The 17,553-nt window shown below is 38.4% G+C and overlaps 1 protein-coding gene across 11 annotated transcripts in view; it reads right to left on the bottom strand.

Annotated features, from left to right (window-relative positions):
• Positions 1–4,687: 4,687 nt before the first annotated feature.
• Positions 4,688–17,553, bottom strand: part of TBC1D1 (TBC1 domain family member 1) — a 98,881-nt gene continuing 86,015 nt past the window's right edge. For 8 of the 11 annotated variants that reach the window (XM_079305533.1, XM_079305530.1, XM_079305536.1 and 5 more), the window contains 5 exons: positions 17,177–17,421; positions 16,601–16,760; positions 12,266–12,435; positions 9,441–9,611; positions 5,460–6,507 (listed from right to left, as the gene is read on the bottom strand). In XM_079305533.1, coding sequence (XP_079161659.1) covers positions 6,310–6,507; positions 9,441–9,611; positions 12,266–12,435; positions 16,601–16,760; positions 17,177–17,421 — 944 coding nt within the window. In that variant the 3' untranslated portion in view covers positions 5,460–6,309. Of the gene's footprint in view, positions 6,508–9,440; positions 9,612–12,265; positions 12,436–16,600; positions 16,761–17,176; positions 17,422–17,553 lie in introns of all 11 variants that reach the window. The other 3 variants (XM_079305540.1, XM_079305539.1, XM_079305531.1) reach the window with 1 other exon arrangement.

Here is a 17,553-nt window from a genome sequence, read left to right as displayed (position 1 = left end):
GAGGGCTGGAAAATGCAGGAATTTAATATATGCAGTCAGAGATGGAATGAATCTTCTCCCACATTTTGGAAAATTTTTACATTATTTTGTGAGCATTAAAAAACATATGATGGGTTCTTGGAGAGAGGAGCAAATGAGAGTAGAGTTTTCATGTCACTTCCAGGGGGGATTTGTCAGCCATGTAGCCTCACCTTGGATTTGTAGAGATGCTTCCTTTTCCTTTGGAGGCAAATTTGGGTGTGGGAGTGAGAACAATTTCTGCCTGCACCAACATGTACACGCCAGTCGCTTTATCTAGCTGTGACCTCCATTCTCATTTGACTGAAAATATTTTTAATTAAAGCTTCTTCATTTTGAGAATTCAGAGATATGATGACATTTTCCACTTGCACTGGAACACATTGGTTTGGAAGGAAATCTTGCTGTTTCTCTCCTGCTCTTGTATCTCTAGAATGCTTTGGTTTTTGGATAAGATTCCTGTACAGAGATTCCTGTGTGGTTTACAGACCATACCCTGTCCCCAGCCCTTTCCAGGATTTTTCAGTGACAGTATCAAACTCAAAAAAATATGGAAAGACTACAAAACCCAAAGAGAACAAGTTTTATACAGGAGAGAGAGACATGCCATTAATGTGTGGGAACATTACAGCTGCAAATTCCAGTTCTTTCTATGTTCTTGTCCTATTTTTTATATAGCTGGGAAGAGTTACGTGTACAACTAATCCCACCAAGAATCCATGGCTTCATGAGCTCCAAGTCCCAACCAGCAGCTGAATCTTGAAGCTACCCAGCTCCTCTTAACTAGCACATGGAAGAAATGCTCTTTAAAACAACCATTGCCTTGGCAATTTCAAATCTGCAACATTACAAGAAATGTCATTATCTACAGAGCCAACAACATCCTATGCATCAAATGCTGGCAACACAGAAAAAAGACTGTATATAGGAGTGTTATTAGTATTCACTCATCCTGTAACAGCTTATGGAAAAAAAAAAAATTGAGAAAACTGAACTTGAAATTTCTTAATGCTGGTTTAACAGTCAACCCCTGCCCCTCCTTCTCCCTCCCCTTCTTCCAAAAGAAATAGGACAACAGAATGGACCAAATTGTAGCAAGACTTTTTCCTGAGGACCATTTTAATTAGAATGACTTGCAAATAACTGCTGAGAAATGGAAACTTGCTGCCTCACTAGTAACAGAGGAGCAGACAGATACAAAAGATAATTATCATATCCTGCTTTTAGCTAGAAAATGAAAAATATATTTCTATCTCCTTTGCAGACAAGCAGCCTAATGTGAAATGTTAACAAAAGGAAAGATATTACAGAAGAGTTCTAGAGAGTGACAGAAAGAAACAGGAATCTGGTTGAACCTAATATCAATAGCAGTTGTCAGAACATTTTTGTCAGTTGTTCCTAATCAAAAGAGAAATGTAATGAAATGTTCCTAAAATCTCTTTGGATCTGAAATGATGCATGAGGAAAGTCAGGGATGGGGAGCTGGTACAAGCTTTTCCAGAAGCCATGCTCTAATCATCTCTGCTCTGTCTGCAAGAGGAGTTTCATCATCTTTCAACATCTATAGCCCCAAAGCTTTTCTAGCACCATAAAAATATATGATACAATTAGACAGAAGGAAAAAGGCATTTATACAAAAGAATAACTAGAGTCTTGTACACAATGAAGTCCTTGATTTGCTTTGGGTTATGCTGAAAAGACCTACTTTGAGGCACAGAGTTCTTGCAGCCTCAGGTTTGTCTAGATGAAAGGAATATTTTCTGGCAGCTACATGAGCAAATGAGTGCCTAGCGATCCACCCTAATCTAGGTTATGTAAAACTTAGTGGGTGTAAGCCACACATGTGCCTTCCGAAGGCAATGCCTGGATTGCACTCCCAATGATTGGCCTGGCTGCCAGTGCTCTTCTTCCTCCCATGCACCTGTTCCAGTAAAGCTCTGTTGAAGAAAAATTATTTCATGTCACAGAGTGTGACACCATATAAATGCTATGCAGTGAACTAAAGTGCCTCAAGCAACCATTCATTGAGCTGCATTCAAAATGCATTTTTTTCATTTCAGGCACTTTTTCTGGCATCATCAACACCAAAATTGTGTTTGCAAATACGGTGCAGTGTTTGATGTGGAAAAGAATGTGAACATAGAATTTTGAAACAGATGGGAGACTAGCAAGGGCTGTGTTACATAGAGCAACCATTGTGCTGGAGGTGCCTAGGCAGAGTCTAAGAGAAGAGGCTGGGTTGTTGAGGGAAGAGCAGGGGCATGCACAAACACCTAAACAAGTCCTGACCAGCCCAGCCCCATAAACAGCAGCAGTGTAGATATGAAACCTGAGCTGTGTGGTGGGGAGCAGCAAGAGCAGGGCTCCTCTTAAGGGGACAGTGAGTCAGGGGCTGAGGGTGACAGGCAGGCAAAGGGAACAACTTACTGACAAGGGCATGTCCCACAATACCCAAAGAACATAAGCAAGGCAGGTGAACAGTTCAGACCACCAGTCAAGGCTGAGCTCAAGCAGGAAAGCCAAGCCCATAGGTCAGGACCAATAAGGACACAAATCCAAATGCAGGTGAAGCTGCAACATAGCTCAGGCAAAGAGCAAGCACAAGAAACACTGTTTAAATGCATCTCCTAAAAATGGTGGCAGTCTGGGAAGCACCTGGCTTCTTCCAGCTTTCTGTTGGATGGTTGCAAGGTCAGCAGGCATTGAGGCCCAAAGTGCCTATAAGACAGATGTCTGCATTATCTAAATAAGCAGCCAAATCTCCAGCAGCCAGATCTCGAGGAGCAGGGGGAATGCAATGAGGGCACAGAGAGTATCCCACATGACTTGGCTAAGAACTGGTATGCTCTGCCATTTTGACATAACAGGCTGTTTTATTACAGTGGAATTACAGCACCCATTGAAGGGGGCTTGAAGTAAAAAAAGGGAAAAAAAAATTGATTCAGTTCCTTGTTCCACTGAATGATGGTGCAAGATCCCAAAGGAGAAGAAACACAAGCTATGCTGTCTTCTTTGCCATGCACAGACTTCTGTCCATTCAGAGTCCTACTAGCTGCAGTTTTGTGACTTAGTCCTAAATAATGCAATTCCTAGCAGATTATTATGTTTGAAAAAATTCCCAAGGATATTGATTGACTGCTATACTACAGTCCTTGCTGCTCGTGATTGCTGGCAGTGCCTCCACTCCAGTGTGTGTCAAGCAAGAGCTGGTGGGTGTTGGGTACCTGCAGAGGAGGTACCTGGTAAGCACACGTGTTTTAGTGGGACTGAGAGAGTTACTTTTGGGAGGTAGGAATAGCTGCCAGTAAAGGACAAGGTTCCAGTTGCTGCATATCCCATTTTACACTGTTCCAGCAGAGCATTGCCTGAAATACCAAGTACACATTACAGACCTTCTGGAACAATCTTTCAGAAAACCAGTAAGACCGTTTGACAAGACTTAGAAGATCTGGATTGCACTGGATGGCAGCAACCAGTGAGAAACTGAAATATTTGGTGCAAGTCATTGCACCTTTCTGTGACTCAATTCTCACTCAAAACATGGGATTTTGTGCCTTTATGAAAGTGCTTTGATCTTCCCATGATGGGGACTGAATAATTTCTCAGATTCTGTGTTAAAAAATGATCTCTGGAAATGGGCAACAGGGCCAGAAGCATGGGGAGTCCCAGCTACCTACCACAATTACTCGTACTTGATAGAAGAAAACCAAACCAGAACTGGTGACCACAACACACCACAGCTGGTCCTCTATCCATGCAATGCTGTTCACTGCAAAGGTTTCAGAGATCCTGCCTTTTTCTTGTTGCACATGTCAACATTAATTCTTTCCACATTTCAGGCTAATCTCTCTCTGGACTATTGCACCCAATTGTGCAATTCATCCAATAGTGCAATTCACTAGTATGCTTACACTGCACCCCCTGCTGCCTTTGTCATGCACCTTTGGAAGCCTAAGTTATACATGTCAATGAACTCCTTCCTTCCTTCTTCACTGCTTCTTCTTTTCTTCAAATATTAGGCATCACTACTGGGGGATTTTTATCTGTAGAAGTGATATGGAGAAAATGTTGATTATTTCAATTTGGATTTTCCAGGAGTGGTTCATTTGCTATTTCTGCTGAGGCATTCAATATATGGATTTGCAGGTGGCTTTAAAAAATTCTCTGAATCAGAAATTACTGTTCATAGGGAAGACAGTATGTGATGACAATTTCTGGTACTCAGAGAACAGGAAATCTAATTTTACACATTCTTAAGGATGTTCAGCTATAGCACAGTTGGAGTATCAAGTACCTGGGACTAGCTCTGGGCTCTGTTACTTCTTGCTCATGCTTCTGGAGGGAAAGCCCCAAGCTTTTACAAAGTTGGGAACTTGGTAAGTGGTATTACTTCCTTTCAATCTCTAGTCCAAAGCCTTTTACTGAGAATTTGTGTAAGTCCATTACTAAGTGCACTTAGACAAGAACTAGAGTTCTGTTCTCAGGGAGCACAACTATGTTTTTCTAATTATATAGAAGCAACTGTTTCACTTTACCAGAGAGCTAAATGGAAATTAACAACCACTGTAGATAGTACCATACTTCCAGGGGAAGTCTCATTTTAGGTGGTTCTGAACTGGCACCCCACCAACTGGGTGTTTTTCAATGTCAAAAAATGTAACAACATAGATGTAGGTATAGATTATTATTTTTATTTCTCTTGTTAAAAAGTCAGTGTATGAACTACGGCACTATGCTGTAAAAACAGAACATTACTGAGTGATCTAACAATATGAGGTCCATTATAACAAGATTTTAGACATGAAGCGTAAGCTTCACTGTGGATTTCCAAATTAAAAAAAAACAAGCTTAAGAGGTAAATGGATTAATAGTAACTGATGTATGTGGAATTTCAATACTAAGTGAATACAAAGTGGACTTGCAAAAACCAAACATATAAAAATCACATCCTGGGTGAATCTCAATTATAATAAAACACAAGTACCTATTAACTCAGTGCTTAGAGACTGAAAAAACTATGGCAATATTCCTAATTCTGAAACAAACCCAAACAACAGCACATTCATGGGTATTATTGCAGTGTTGCTTTAACTGGCTTGCAAACTACTTTTGCATTAAGGAAAGTGAGACTTACTTTTTTAGCTATGTAATCTTATTTGAAAGATGTATAGCAAAAAGAATGGTATCCAAATTAGAACTTCTATATCCTTTATGAAATGGTTTAAGCTTATCTGGCACATCATGAAGCTCTTGAAATGACTTCACTTCTTCAGAAAAAGTCTTTACATTTCTCAGAGGATAGGTGGACACAGAGTCCACCAGAGAGAGAGCAAATAAAGAGAAATAAAGGGAAAAAAATGACAGTGAAGATTAGTTTCCCAGTAAAAAGATGTCTTACATCACACAGCAGATCAGAAATAAATAAGATGAAATTTGAGGAGTCTGAATATAAATCCTTGAATGATGCCGCAAGAGTCACAGGCTTCACCAAATTAATGTCAGTATATTTTGTTAAGAATAATGCAGTTACTATATACAGTATGTTTAGCAGATAATGCTAACTAACAATACACTAAATTAATGGTAGTTAAACAAGAAATATACTAAACCAACATACTTGAAAAAAAAGGAAGGCAACCCCCAGTTATGCATAGTTACATATAATAATGTCCAGCTCCCTGGAGTCCAATGCATTGACACCTTCAAGCATCAGGAAGCAGTTTTCTGAGGTGTAAACAATATAATTAACAGAACCCAGCCAAGCTGTAGGGGAATTACACTGTCAAAAAGCTCAAGTCCAACCACAAATCACCTGAAAATCTTACCACTGCATAGCAGCAATGGGGGCAGTCATCCATTCAAAGGTTTTACACTGACATATATCTTCAAAAGACCTTCTAAAGGATGTGCTATTTAACATGGTGGCAATCCAGACACAAACAAAAATGTGACAAACCCAAAGCACTTAGGTTTAGAAGCACTTACTGAAGAATTTTACTGTATTTACAGTGTATTGTGTACTGCACACACTAGTAAGAAGTTTCTCCTGTTTACTATTTCTTACATGGTATCTTACTCTTCATAGTATTTCTACTATACTAAGAAGAGAAGAGTCTTTTCCCCAGAAACCAGCTTCTCTGATATGGAAAGCCACCATGCCCATATCTTGCTCTGCCACAGTAAGGCCTGTACAACGAACATGACAACGTCAAATCCCCATGGATGACAAAATGACTCAGTTCTTCCCTTTGTTTCTTGCTCAGCTTCTCTGCTCCCTTGCAACTGTGCAGGTCAGTCAGCCTCCAGTTCTTGTCTAGTAAGTAGAGGCTTCCCATCTGTATCACCCATCTTTTTTTGCATCTCTTCCACAGCTTTCAGCAGAGCTGCTCGCTCCTGCTCAAGAGTGAGAATGGACTGCTTCAGTTTGCCTTCATTGGTCAATAAAAGCTCTACTGTAGCTTCAAGGTTTTGGATTTTTCCATTAGCCACCTATCAAAGTAAAAAGACAGGAGGGCAGAAAGGATGGGAGGGGAAAAAAGGTAAATTCATTAATGACCGAAACCATCTTTAAACTATTTTTTGAGATACATGAATACATATAAAATACTTCAGAAATTATGAAAAATTAAACTGAGAATATAATGCAAAGTAATGAAATTAGAAAGTTTCCAAATCTGCAAATTTTATACCACACAACTGCAGGTTAAGATAAGCTTCTGTATGGGTCAGTTGGGAGATATTTTTGGCCACTTGTTTTGCAAAATAAAGACCACTCAACATGTTAGCTGCATCCTCATTTCATTTCAACATTGAGTCCAACAAATACCAGGTTTGAAGGCAAAGGAGAAGAAGAGGATTTAGAGCAATATGCAAATGGAAAACACACTGTGAAAAATTTCAAAAATTCTCCCTCAAAAGGCTGCACATACTGGCATTCTACTTCACGGTGAAAGAAAATACTAGATTGTTCAAACTCAACATGTGAGACCTGTAGGTACTTTGACAACATCAGATACATGTTTGGAAGTTTCAGCACTGGATAACATTAGGCGACATGAGTATGGTCTTTGCTTTCACAAAAGTGTTTGTGTTTGTCTTTTTGATGAGCCCATTACCCATCATGTAATTATGGTGGGTTAGAAAGTTCAGCCTTTGGGGGCAAAATACTGACAAATAATATGGACCCACATTATCTGGTGATGCACTTTCCTCCTGTCAGCAATGGGTCACCTTTCACCCTATGAAACAAAGTCTGATGAAGCCCACCACCAAGACAAAGGGCTTGCTCCAGCACTACAGTGTTGGATAGTTAAGTTCACTGCTGTGATTCTAGCTGCTGACTTGCCAGCAGAGATGAGCTTTGTAATATAAACTGCTTAAGGCTGTCAAGTCTGTAGGGACAGGAGTGGGTGGAAGACCACAGAATCACAGAGTGGATAGGGTTGGAAGGGATCACTGGAGGTCATCTAGTTACAACCTCCCTGCTCAACCACAGTTCCCTAGACCATGTCACTTAGGACCGTGCCCTGACTGCTTTTGAATATCTCCAGTGAGGGAGACTCCACTGGCCATCTGTGCCAGTGCTCAGTCAAGCACATTGTAAAGTTCTTACTCATGTTCAGGTGGAACTTCCTATGCATCAGTTGTGCTTATTCCCTCTTTTCCTACTGCTCTGTACCACCAAGTGGAGTCTGGCTCCATCCACTTCACACCTTCTCTCCAGATACTGATGACCTGCTCCAGGAGCTCCATGTCTCTCATGTCTCAGGAGCCCAGAACTGGACACAGCACTCCAGATGTGGCCTCACCAGGGCTCAGGAGAGGCACAGGATCACCTCCCTCGACCTGCTGGCAATGTTCTCCCTAATGTCCCTAATGTCCCCCCACCAAGGATCCCATTGGCCCACTTGGCCACAAAGACACATTGCTAGGCCATGGACAGCTTGTTGTCCACCAGGACCCCCAGGTCCCTCTCCACAGAGCTGGTTCCCAGCAGGTCAGTGCCAGGCTGTGCTGGTGCCTGGGGTTATTCCTCCCCAGCCAGGACCCTGCACTGGTTCTTGATGAATTTCAAAGCTCTTCTCTGCCTGTCTCTACAGCCTGAGGCCCTTCTGAAGGGATCACAGCACTCTGGGGTATTGGCTGTTCCTCACAGCTTTTGTGTCATCAGTGAACTCACTGAGGAGGTATCTGCCCCTTCATCCAAGTCCTTGATGAATAAGAAAAAATTCTGGGCCCAGTACTGAACCTTGTGCAACACTGCTAGTCCAGTCCAACTAGACTCTGTGCCATTGATCACAACCCTTTGAGACCTGTCATTCAGCCAGTTTTCAATCCACCACACAGTCCACTGTCCAGCCCACATTTCCTGAGCTTACAATCCTTGACACAGGTACCTATAGGAGATCACATATTGAATATCATCCCAGAAATCCATCTTCCTCTTACTACATTCAGCAATTTCCTTGTTCATTTTGCCAAAAGCTTCATGAAAATATCATGTAGAGGAGTGCCTTTCCTGACTCCTCTAAGGCTCAACCTAGAACCTAAAAAAGGATCAGACCTCACAGGATCAGAATATGCAGCTGAAGTAAATTTTTGTTAGATGGGGCAATTTAAATCTGCATGACTGACTAGCTTTAGTCAGGATAAAGAACCAAATGTCTGAGAAAACTAAACTTCCCTCACCAATTATCTTACAAAGTTTATGACTTCAACAATAATCAAAAGGTCGGAAATGTCTGCTTCTTACCCTTGAAGTCCCTTTCTCCATCAAATTAAATTCACAGTCAAAAGTTTTATAGCAAACATCATGTCATAAAGCAGCCAGAAAGCTGATTTCTTGCTCATATAAGCAAAGAATAACCCCTTATGCAGAACAGGTGCACTACCTCTGAAAAAACTTCAGACTGAACAGGCATTTAGCATATATTAAAAGTTATTATTCCACATAATGTTCAAACAACCTGGATAACTGTTAAAAAAATCATAATAGAAAGTATGTCCTTATAGACAATGGATACTTTCTCTAATGTATCCTTAAACTGGGACACTGCAATGAGTTTACCCATTTTTGACAGAGTAGTGTCCCTGCTGTAATAAAGCAGTGACTAAAAATATAAAATGAAGTTGAAAAAGCATTTTAATTTTAGTTATCTTCTACAGATATGATTTTAATTACAAAAGAAGAGGCAGTGTGTTGAATCAGCTTTTCACTAACTACAGGGATAGGCTCTAACCACCCCTCTCTCAGAATTTCTTTTGCATGTAAACTTTGAGGGCTAAACTAAATAAAACTTTTAAGTGGCTACATTTTAAATTCACTAGATCAAACATCAAACCTTCCTGTGATATGATGTAGGACAATCTCTTCTGAAAAGGTGTACAAATTAGAAAATCAGTACATTAATCATAAATTGTACCTGCAGTTCTTCCAGGAGATCAAAGTTTTGTTTGCGCAAGCTACTGTTTGCCTTTTCTAATTTATCCAGTCTCTGATTGTCATTTAAAGATGAATCTATAAGCTCATCCTGAAGCACATGATATTCAACCTCATAAGCTTGCAGCTGTTTGGCAATGTCCATTTCAAACACCTGTTGGACATAAAAATATTATTAGATGCTGTGCAGATCAAAAACATTGTTCTTTCAAGGCTTTAAAATCCATTGATGTAGATCTAACTTAGATATTGAATCAATGTATACAAAAAAGGACTTATTTTTTGGCATTCACATTTCCTATTGCAGAAATGGCAAGCCTGAGGCAGCAGAGAGCAATATATTGGCATTTAATCTACTTAAAAACTTTGCTACTGATTTGCTGCCTGACTTCAGCAAAACTACTTAGACTGAAGGTTTCAAGGGTGTGGGATTTTTAGGGTATTCCCCTTTCAAACTTAATACATCTCAGTTTGGCATAAACCCTTCTAGTTATACCCAGATTAGTTGTCTGTTCAGAAAAAGTGTGCCACATGTGAAGGTGTAAGGCTAAGTAAAATAAAAGCTTTAAATGAAAAACTTTGATTCTATAGTAATTTTATAGACTGAAAGAAGATGAAATGATCTATCCTTAACACTAATACACTTAACAAAACCATTATGTAACATCAACATAGATTTCTATTATTGTTAACTACAAATCATTGAAACTAATGCTCAGACTTGTCCATAAACATTAGGAAAGCCTTTTATTTTAAAAGCAGATAAATAAATTAAGATGCAGAGTGACCCAAAGGAAAAAACCTACTATTTTATTTTCCTTTTCCTAGGTTTTGGTAAGCATTTACCTTCAAATTATTCATAACTATGATTACAATCTCCTCTACAAGCAGTGAAGAAGTGAAGAAGGTATGAATTTAAAAGAACAAGTGTGCCAAGCACAGAACACAGAAGAAATAAAAGTTGATTTAAAAATGTATTTGAAAAATAACCCAAGAAGGGAAGTTCCAGGATCATTCTTTATTTTAAAACCTCTTGTACTTTATTCACTTTGAAAATGAGTCAAATGTCAAATCCCATCTTAAATACCTGTTAAAAATAACAGGAACATTTGCTGATTTTATTTATCTGCTCTGTCTACAAAACTTTAATTTCTGGTTAAAGAAAACATCAGTTAATGAAATGTTTCTGTCAGATTTCCAATAAAAATTATCTTGTACTTAAATAGCAGCAGAAACATATATACTGAGCATCTAAGCACAAAACACTGAAACACAATTTAAATTCAAGTTCGATTACATGTAGGGAATTTTCATTTTCTGTGAATCTGATCATCTCTGGAGAAGACACCCTGTTGAAATTTCAATAAAACAAGCAGTTTTATTTATGTTAGCTCCTCTCATGACCTCTGCCACTTCTAGCCTCTGTGCTCCTGAGGAGGGAGGGAAATCCCTGGTGTCATAACCAGAGAATCACATCTGAAAGAGGGGAAACATGAGGCAATAAAAAGTTTGATTTGAAACCTGGCCAACTGAAGGCACGTTAAGGCACAAAACCAAAGGCCATGCCGCAGAAGGATGATGGGGACTAATCCAGGAGCTGTGTATGGACTGTGGGCTGGTCAAACAGCTGCTCTCTTCAAAGGTAGCCCTGATCAAAAGTGGGGGAACTGCTCATCCTTCTGCTCACTTCTACCTACCCACTTCAAATTTAGAGCAGTCAGGGCTGCCTAAAGAGAGCATCCCTCCCTCCTGCTCAAAGCACATGGTTTTCTGCAGGTCACCTAAGCACTGCAAGTCTTTCAGTCTGGCAGGTAACATATAACCCCCTTCACCCCTTGGAACTTCCTTGCTTTCCTTCCCCTTGCACAGACTTTCTAGTTCTCATCTCTTTCCTTTGATGATAAGCACTAGGAGCCATTTTTCTGGCCCTAACATGGGCTGTGTCCCCAAGAAGCTTTGCTGCCAGGGCTTGGAGGGAGCCCCTGGCCAGCCCTCTGCAGAGCACTGTGCTGCTACTCCTGCTTTCTTTATCAACCCGGGCTTTGATCCCCAGCAGCCACTGGGGGGCTGTCATCAACTATAGTTCTACACAGTACAGATCCCATGTTCTGGACCACAAAAGGCCTTCAGAAAAACGAACTAAAGCCCATCTTCTATTTGTCTGCTGCATTTTAGATGTCAAATGTAAAAACATTAAGGGTTTTTAAACAGGCAAGCCTTAATTGAGATAATTTTCAATTTTTTTCATATTCTGTAAGTATCATCTGGAGTAATCTGCTATCTCAGCAATATTGCATCATATTGCATAATATTGCATCATTTTCCTTGCCTGCTATTTAAAAGAATTGTATCAAGGATTCCAAGTTTTGCTGTCTAGAGTCACTACTCTGCAAGAGTCTGCACTGCCCCATGTACACCTGATAGAATTACATAGGTGCTGTTACTGCATACTGGGTCAGCACCATAAAAGCCAATAGAAACATCTGATGTAATTTCATTAAGGTTAACATTTGTGAGGCTCTTGAAAGTCAATTTTTGCTTCTGATATGAGACTTGGGAGGCAAGATTCTTTGATGAAAAAAATTAATTTCATTAAAGGCTTCATAAAGTGATAATAACCAGTGGTTACCATACCGTACAAAGCTACTAAGTTATCGTAGTTTACAAGTCATCTGCTTCCAAAAGTTTTCAACATCTTCCAAACTACAAGAGAGTTCTCAGCTTGAAGTAACTGTTCTGGTTTTTCTGTTAAGAACTTAACAGGAGCATTCCTTTGCATATCTCTCATGTGTTCAGTTTATTTCATACCTGACTAATGGTCTTTTCCATCTGTACCAAACCCAAGTTGGGGAGAGTGCTTTTAATAAAGTCAACAATAGTTTCTAGATTCTCATGCTGCAGAATTAAGGGCTTGTGGCTTCCCAAAAGGCTTAAAGCCACTTTAAATATAGCCTCTGATCCTTGAAGAAAGAGCATATCTGTGAAAACAAGGAAAAACAGGTTATAACAAGCAAGCAGATCTTTTGACAAGAATATCAAAACAATAAATTGTCCAAGGACAGCAACTTTTGATAGGAATAACCTGGAGGTTAGATACACTGTGCTGGACATGTGCTTTTGGTTATGGCTTTAGAAGTTTTATGGGATCAAGATTATTACTCTGAATAGCACATTTGACTAACACAATCTGATTTGTTTAGTGAGTTTTCACAAAAAAAAAAAAAAAAAAAGGAATTCAAGTTTAAGCTAAGTCTACAATAATCTAGGTAGTCAAGTGTATCAATGTAGCCACTTTTTGTGCATGTAATAGTGGGCTGTTTTTATGTTTGTAGGAATATAAATTTGAATAGAAATCTAATCCAAACACCCTTTAAACATCATAATACAACAGGGAAAAACCTTTACATGAAGACACAACTGAAGATCTGAAATTGTTTTTCTCTTATGTGGAAAAAGCCACAAAACCACAATACAACATTGAGCAAATGAGCCTAAATGCACAATTTCAGTAGCCTCAAGTTTTAGGTAGTATATGTATTTTTAGTATGTGTCTCAACCACTTCTCTTAATATGCTAATAATTATATTAATAAGTACCCTGAAGTCTTAGTCATACAGCTTAAATGTGAATATTGCAGGTAGCCCTGCAATGACAGCACTTGGCATACCAAGCACAATGAAACCACAGTACATAGTGACCTTTCAATGTAATGTCCTTTCCTTTCTTTTACAAAGTGCCTATGTATTTATAGAGTAAATAAATGCAAGTCTGCATTTGACTTTCCTGCTACTGTAACTCAGAATCTGTTCCTGGTTTCACTGAAGGACTTGCTTTGCTACAGACAGAACCCTCTAACAAATGAAACAACACTGATGGAGGTAATGCAGGAATAGAAGATATTGTGGCGTTTTTATCATATTTCCTAAATGTAAATTTACTTTGAAAGGGCTTCTCTCTTGTTCTTTCCCCGCTTTGTATTTGAAGTTGTCAATGCAGCCACAATCAATCACATACAAAGTAGCACAGTGACAGGAAAAAAAAAAAAAAAGGTATGTTTTGATACTAAAAAAGAAAAAAGAAAAATAAGAGTAAAGCAAAGAGATATAAAAAATCTGCAATGCTGTAAAAGAAAGAACTACTAGCACAACTACAGTTAACTCTGATGTAGTGAAGAACCCATGAAAGCACTGCCTAATAGCCTTTCTTAGAAAAACCAAACTCTATTTCCAAATTTGTATCATAATAAAATTCCCCTCTTGCACTCTTTAGCTTGCAATGTTGAAACTATAACTCATTTCACTCTCTCTCTCCAAGAAAGAAAAGCACAAGTAGAAACTAGCCACAAACCTTGCACTTTCTCGCTGTTTGTCCTAAAAGGAGTGTAACATTCTTCAGCTCTGTGTTGAGCTGAACTCCAGTGGCAGAAATGATTAAAAAATGTTAACAGGGCAAGCATCTACTTAAATTCTCTACTGAAACTCAAAACTATGGGAAAATTCTTCATAGGGAAAGCTCTATATTAGGACAGGAAATGCTGAAGAACAGCTAGAAACACAAAGTAAAAAAAGCATAGCCAAAAAGAATGTGTTTTTATGATTCAGCACCTACTCCATAATGTCATTCAGATTAACTCAAGGTGACCTAAAAGTCTGTATGACACAGCTGAAATCCCTCTCTCATTTAAAACAGCAAGTACTTAACAAAGACCTGTTTGTTATCCACTCCCCATGCTTCATATTAAGTGGGCTCCCAACCAAAAACAACCCTGTGAATGTACCCAAATTAATGTCAGCATAACTGGTAGCCTACAGGATTAAAAAAAAAAAAAAAAAAAAAAAAAAAGAAGTTTTATCTACAATCTTGAAACAAAATAAGCACTATTCTATCAAATCTCCTCTAATAATTAGTAAGCAGGGGTACTAAAGAATGCATCTTTCTTAACACTGTACTTTCATCAGCTCCCGCTCAGAAGTGTTGAAAGCTTGGACAGATGAATAAAAACTCAAAAGGAGTTTTGCTATTTGATTAATACAAGAGTCTAACCCACTTCTTTTATATATTGCCTGTTAGATGCCTGCAAAAAGCATACTCTATGGAAATCCAAAGGAATGGTCTGTAACAATTGTATGATTAAATGTGAGTGAGCTGGTTTCAAATACTAGGTGTTCAGAGATAACATATTAGAAAATGGAAGTGCAATCTCAGACTGTTAGTAACCTATAAATCAGTTAGTTCAGCATCAACATTCTTTCCTCCCAAGGGCTCTAACAAGTCAGCAATGAAAATCTATATATGTATGTTCTGCAAGAGTGTGTGAAAACATAGGTCAAAAATGATTGGATTTTAACTTGCCATGCTGTTAATGACAGCTCTACCCATTTTTGTTTAAAGTTGTGTTTCAGAGTCTTTAGTATGGGTGAAGATGAGATTTTACTTTCTAATGTAGTGTCCAATGTTCCTAACATACATAGCTTCAATAAATACTGTTTTAAGGAAATTACTAAATACAAAGGAAATACTGGGTTTAAAGAAATTACTAAATACAAAACTGCAGATGTTGGCCACACTGAACTTTCTCTCTAAGCAACATCAGAGGTTTTAAAGAGGCAACCGTTTCTGTCACACATGCTTTTATTTTCTTGACCTAAAATCAGATGTGTGAAGATCATGTATATGAGCCTTCTATTCTAATGCAAAGTCTTTGTTTTCTAAAGCCCTACAATCCTTCAATGTTAGAGAAAATACTAATCTGTGTACTAAGGCAGAAATCCAAATATACTGGATCATGAGGCACTTCTATAACCTCACTGCAGTCAATTGCCCCATTCAAATGCTTCTTACCATGTACAATACTATGAAAGACTAAGGATAACAAAAAGATGAGCTGATTATAAACTGGGTATATGACACTTGCATCCAGCATTTCATTTTGTTCCTACAGGTTATTACTGTCAGCTACACACTTCTTGCTATACATTAACCTGCTTTGAATTCTTCCAGGAAAAAAAACCTGCTGTTTTCCCTGGAGTTTGAATGCTAATCATGGGACATATAGTTCTACCCTATACACCATCCTTTTTGCCGTGAATTTTTCTAGCACTATTTTTAGCATGCCCTTGAACAGAAACCAGACAGAATTGTTGGTGGTTCTTCTTAAGCTCTATATTACTATTTGTGGCAGACAGGACCATATTGTTTTTTAAATCAGGAAAGTGTCAATATTAATTTACTAATAAACATTTTCTTCATTTTATCTCTTAAATGAGAGTGACTAAGGAATATCAAATTAGCTTCTCACTAGGAGAGAAGAACTGGAAGAAAGCTCCAATTCACCCCACTCGTTATGGATAATGCAGTACCACATAATAATTTTTTTAATTAATTGAATGCATTGAATTAATTAGTTAATTAATTATAATAAATTTAAAAAAAAATAAACAACTGAAAAGGAAACAAAGCATCTTTTCAAACACCAAACAATTGACGACATACACATCCAGAAGATAGCATCAAGGTAAGTTCTTAATTGGAATTTAAAAAGAGAGTTTCTGTAGGCCCCAAATGATTCCAAACTTTTTTGGAACTAAGATTGTCAGGATTTAAACTAGAAACACTAGTTTAAAAGTCTTGAATTTCTGCAGAGCAAATCCATGATTACACTGCAAGGGCCATCTTTGTGTGTGTTTTAAAACACAAACCTGAACCTAATTTTCTGCTGAAACTGTTTGAAATTATGATAATGGAGTAAATAGATACATTTCTCAGATGATGCCTTTGTTACATCTCTTTTCAGCTTGAAAATAAATAATTGTTGGTGTTGAAGTGTCATTGTCATGATACAATGGCTGCCTTCATGGCATCAAATTTTACATCCTCTCTAGAAGTGGTTACAAGGTGGGAAAATGTAACAATTAAGACAAACAGGCATTAAAGACTGTAGTTTACTTTCCTCCTCTCTCTTCCAGTTTTACTGATATACTGCACACTCCATAGGATGACCTCTGTTGTTTTTCTTCTGTTCACAGTAAGCAAAGTATTTCTCCTGGGTGTCTGAAACAGGTTGGATAGTAATGCTGTTCCTAATAACAAGATTTCAAATGTAAGACTTCAGAAAGAACAGAGAGAAGTTTTATGAAGAATTACCAAACACTCTGGATACAAATCCAAGGGGAAACTGAGAGGCAAACATGGTGAGAAACCAGGGAGCAGCATAGAGGCTGGGACCAATCTCATGTTCCTCTAGGTGGTTATAGAGATCTCGATGGTAGTCATGAAGAAGTCGAGACAATTGGTACATCTGGATCTGCATGGAATAACAACAAGGGAGTAAAGATCAACGTGTTTTAACAGTCATAATAGCAAAGTCCATGCTTCATACTTATCAGAAACAGAGAAATGTCAATTGATGTTTGGATGAAATTGTGTGGAGACAAAAAATACTCGAAAGCCTAAAAGACACAGGATGGGTCACCTGTGAGCCTACAATGGGCTCATTTACAGGGCCATTTGAACACAACAGAAGTCTTTTATGGTTTCCATTGTTTCCCCAGAAGTATTTTGATTTGAAAATCATGCATTTAAGATGACATATTCTTTTCCTAGATTATCCTTCCCTATTTTTAAGAGCTCAGTTTAAGTTCAGGTTTTGACAATGCTACCTGTATTGCATTACTATTATTTAACATTAGCATCCTTTACTTAAAAAAATTGGAATCATACCTGTAAAATCGTCATGTCAGGACGATATTGTTTTCTCAGGCCCATGTCAAACATAAGAAACTTCAGCATTTTAAAAGCATCTTCTTCACTCATATGGAGTAATAAAACTCCCGCTACAAAACTAAGGCCCTGGCAATATCCCACTTCCTGGTCTAGAAGTGAATAGGCCTTCAAAATATTGTAGAGTGACAGCTGCCCAGCTCCCAGCTGTGCTGAGAAGTATGGATGTGTTGGAAATGTTCGCCCTGTGAAAAGAGCTGAAGTTAGTGACTTAAACTAAAAAATAAACAACAAAACCCACAAAACCTTGTCATGTTGTCAAATTAAACAGCCTTTCAAAAATGTAGTTTCTTTTGAGAAGTAGATTTTGAGCCAAC

This window comes from Erithacus rubecula, assembly GCF_903797595.1.
Source record: "Erithacus rubecula genome assembly, chromosome: 5".
In the NCBI taxonomy this organism is placed as follows: Eukaryota; Metazoa; Chordata; class Aves; order Passeriformes; family Muscicapidae; genus Erithacus; species Erithacus rubecula.
The sequence above is the reverse complement of the archived record's forward strand: the minus strand, read 5'-3'. Positions and strand labels throughout refer to the sequence as shown.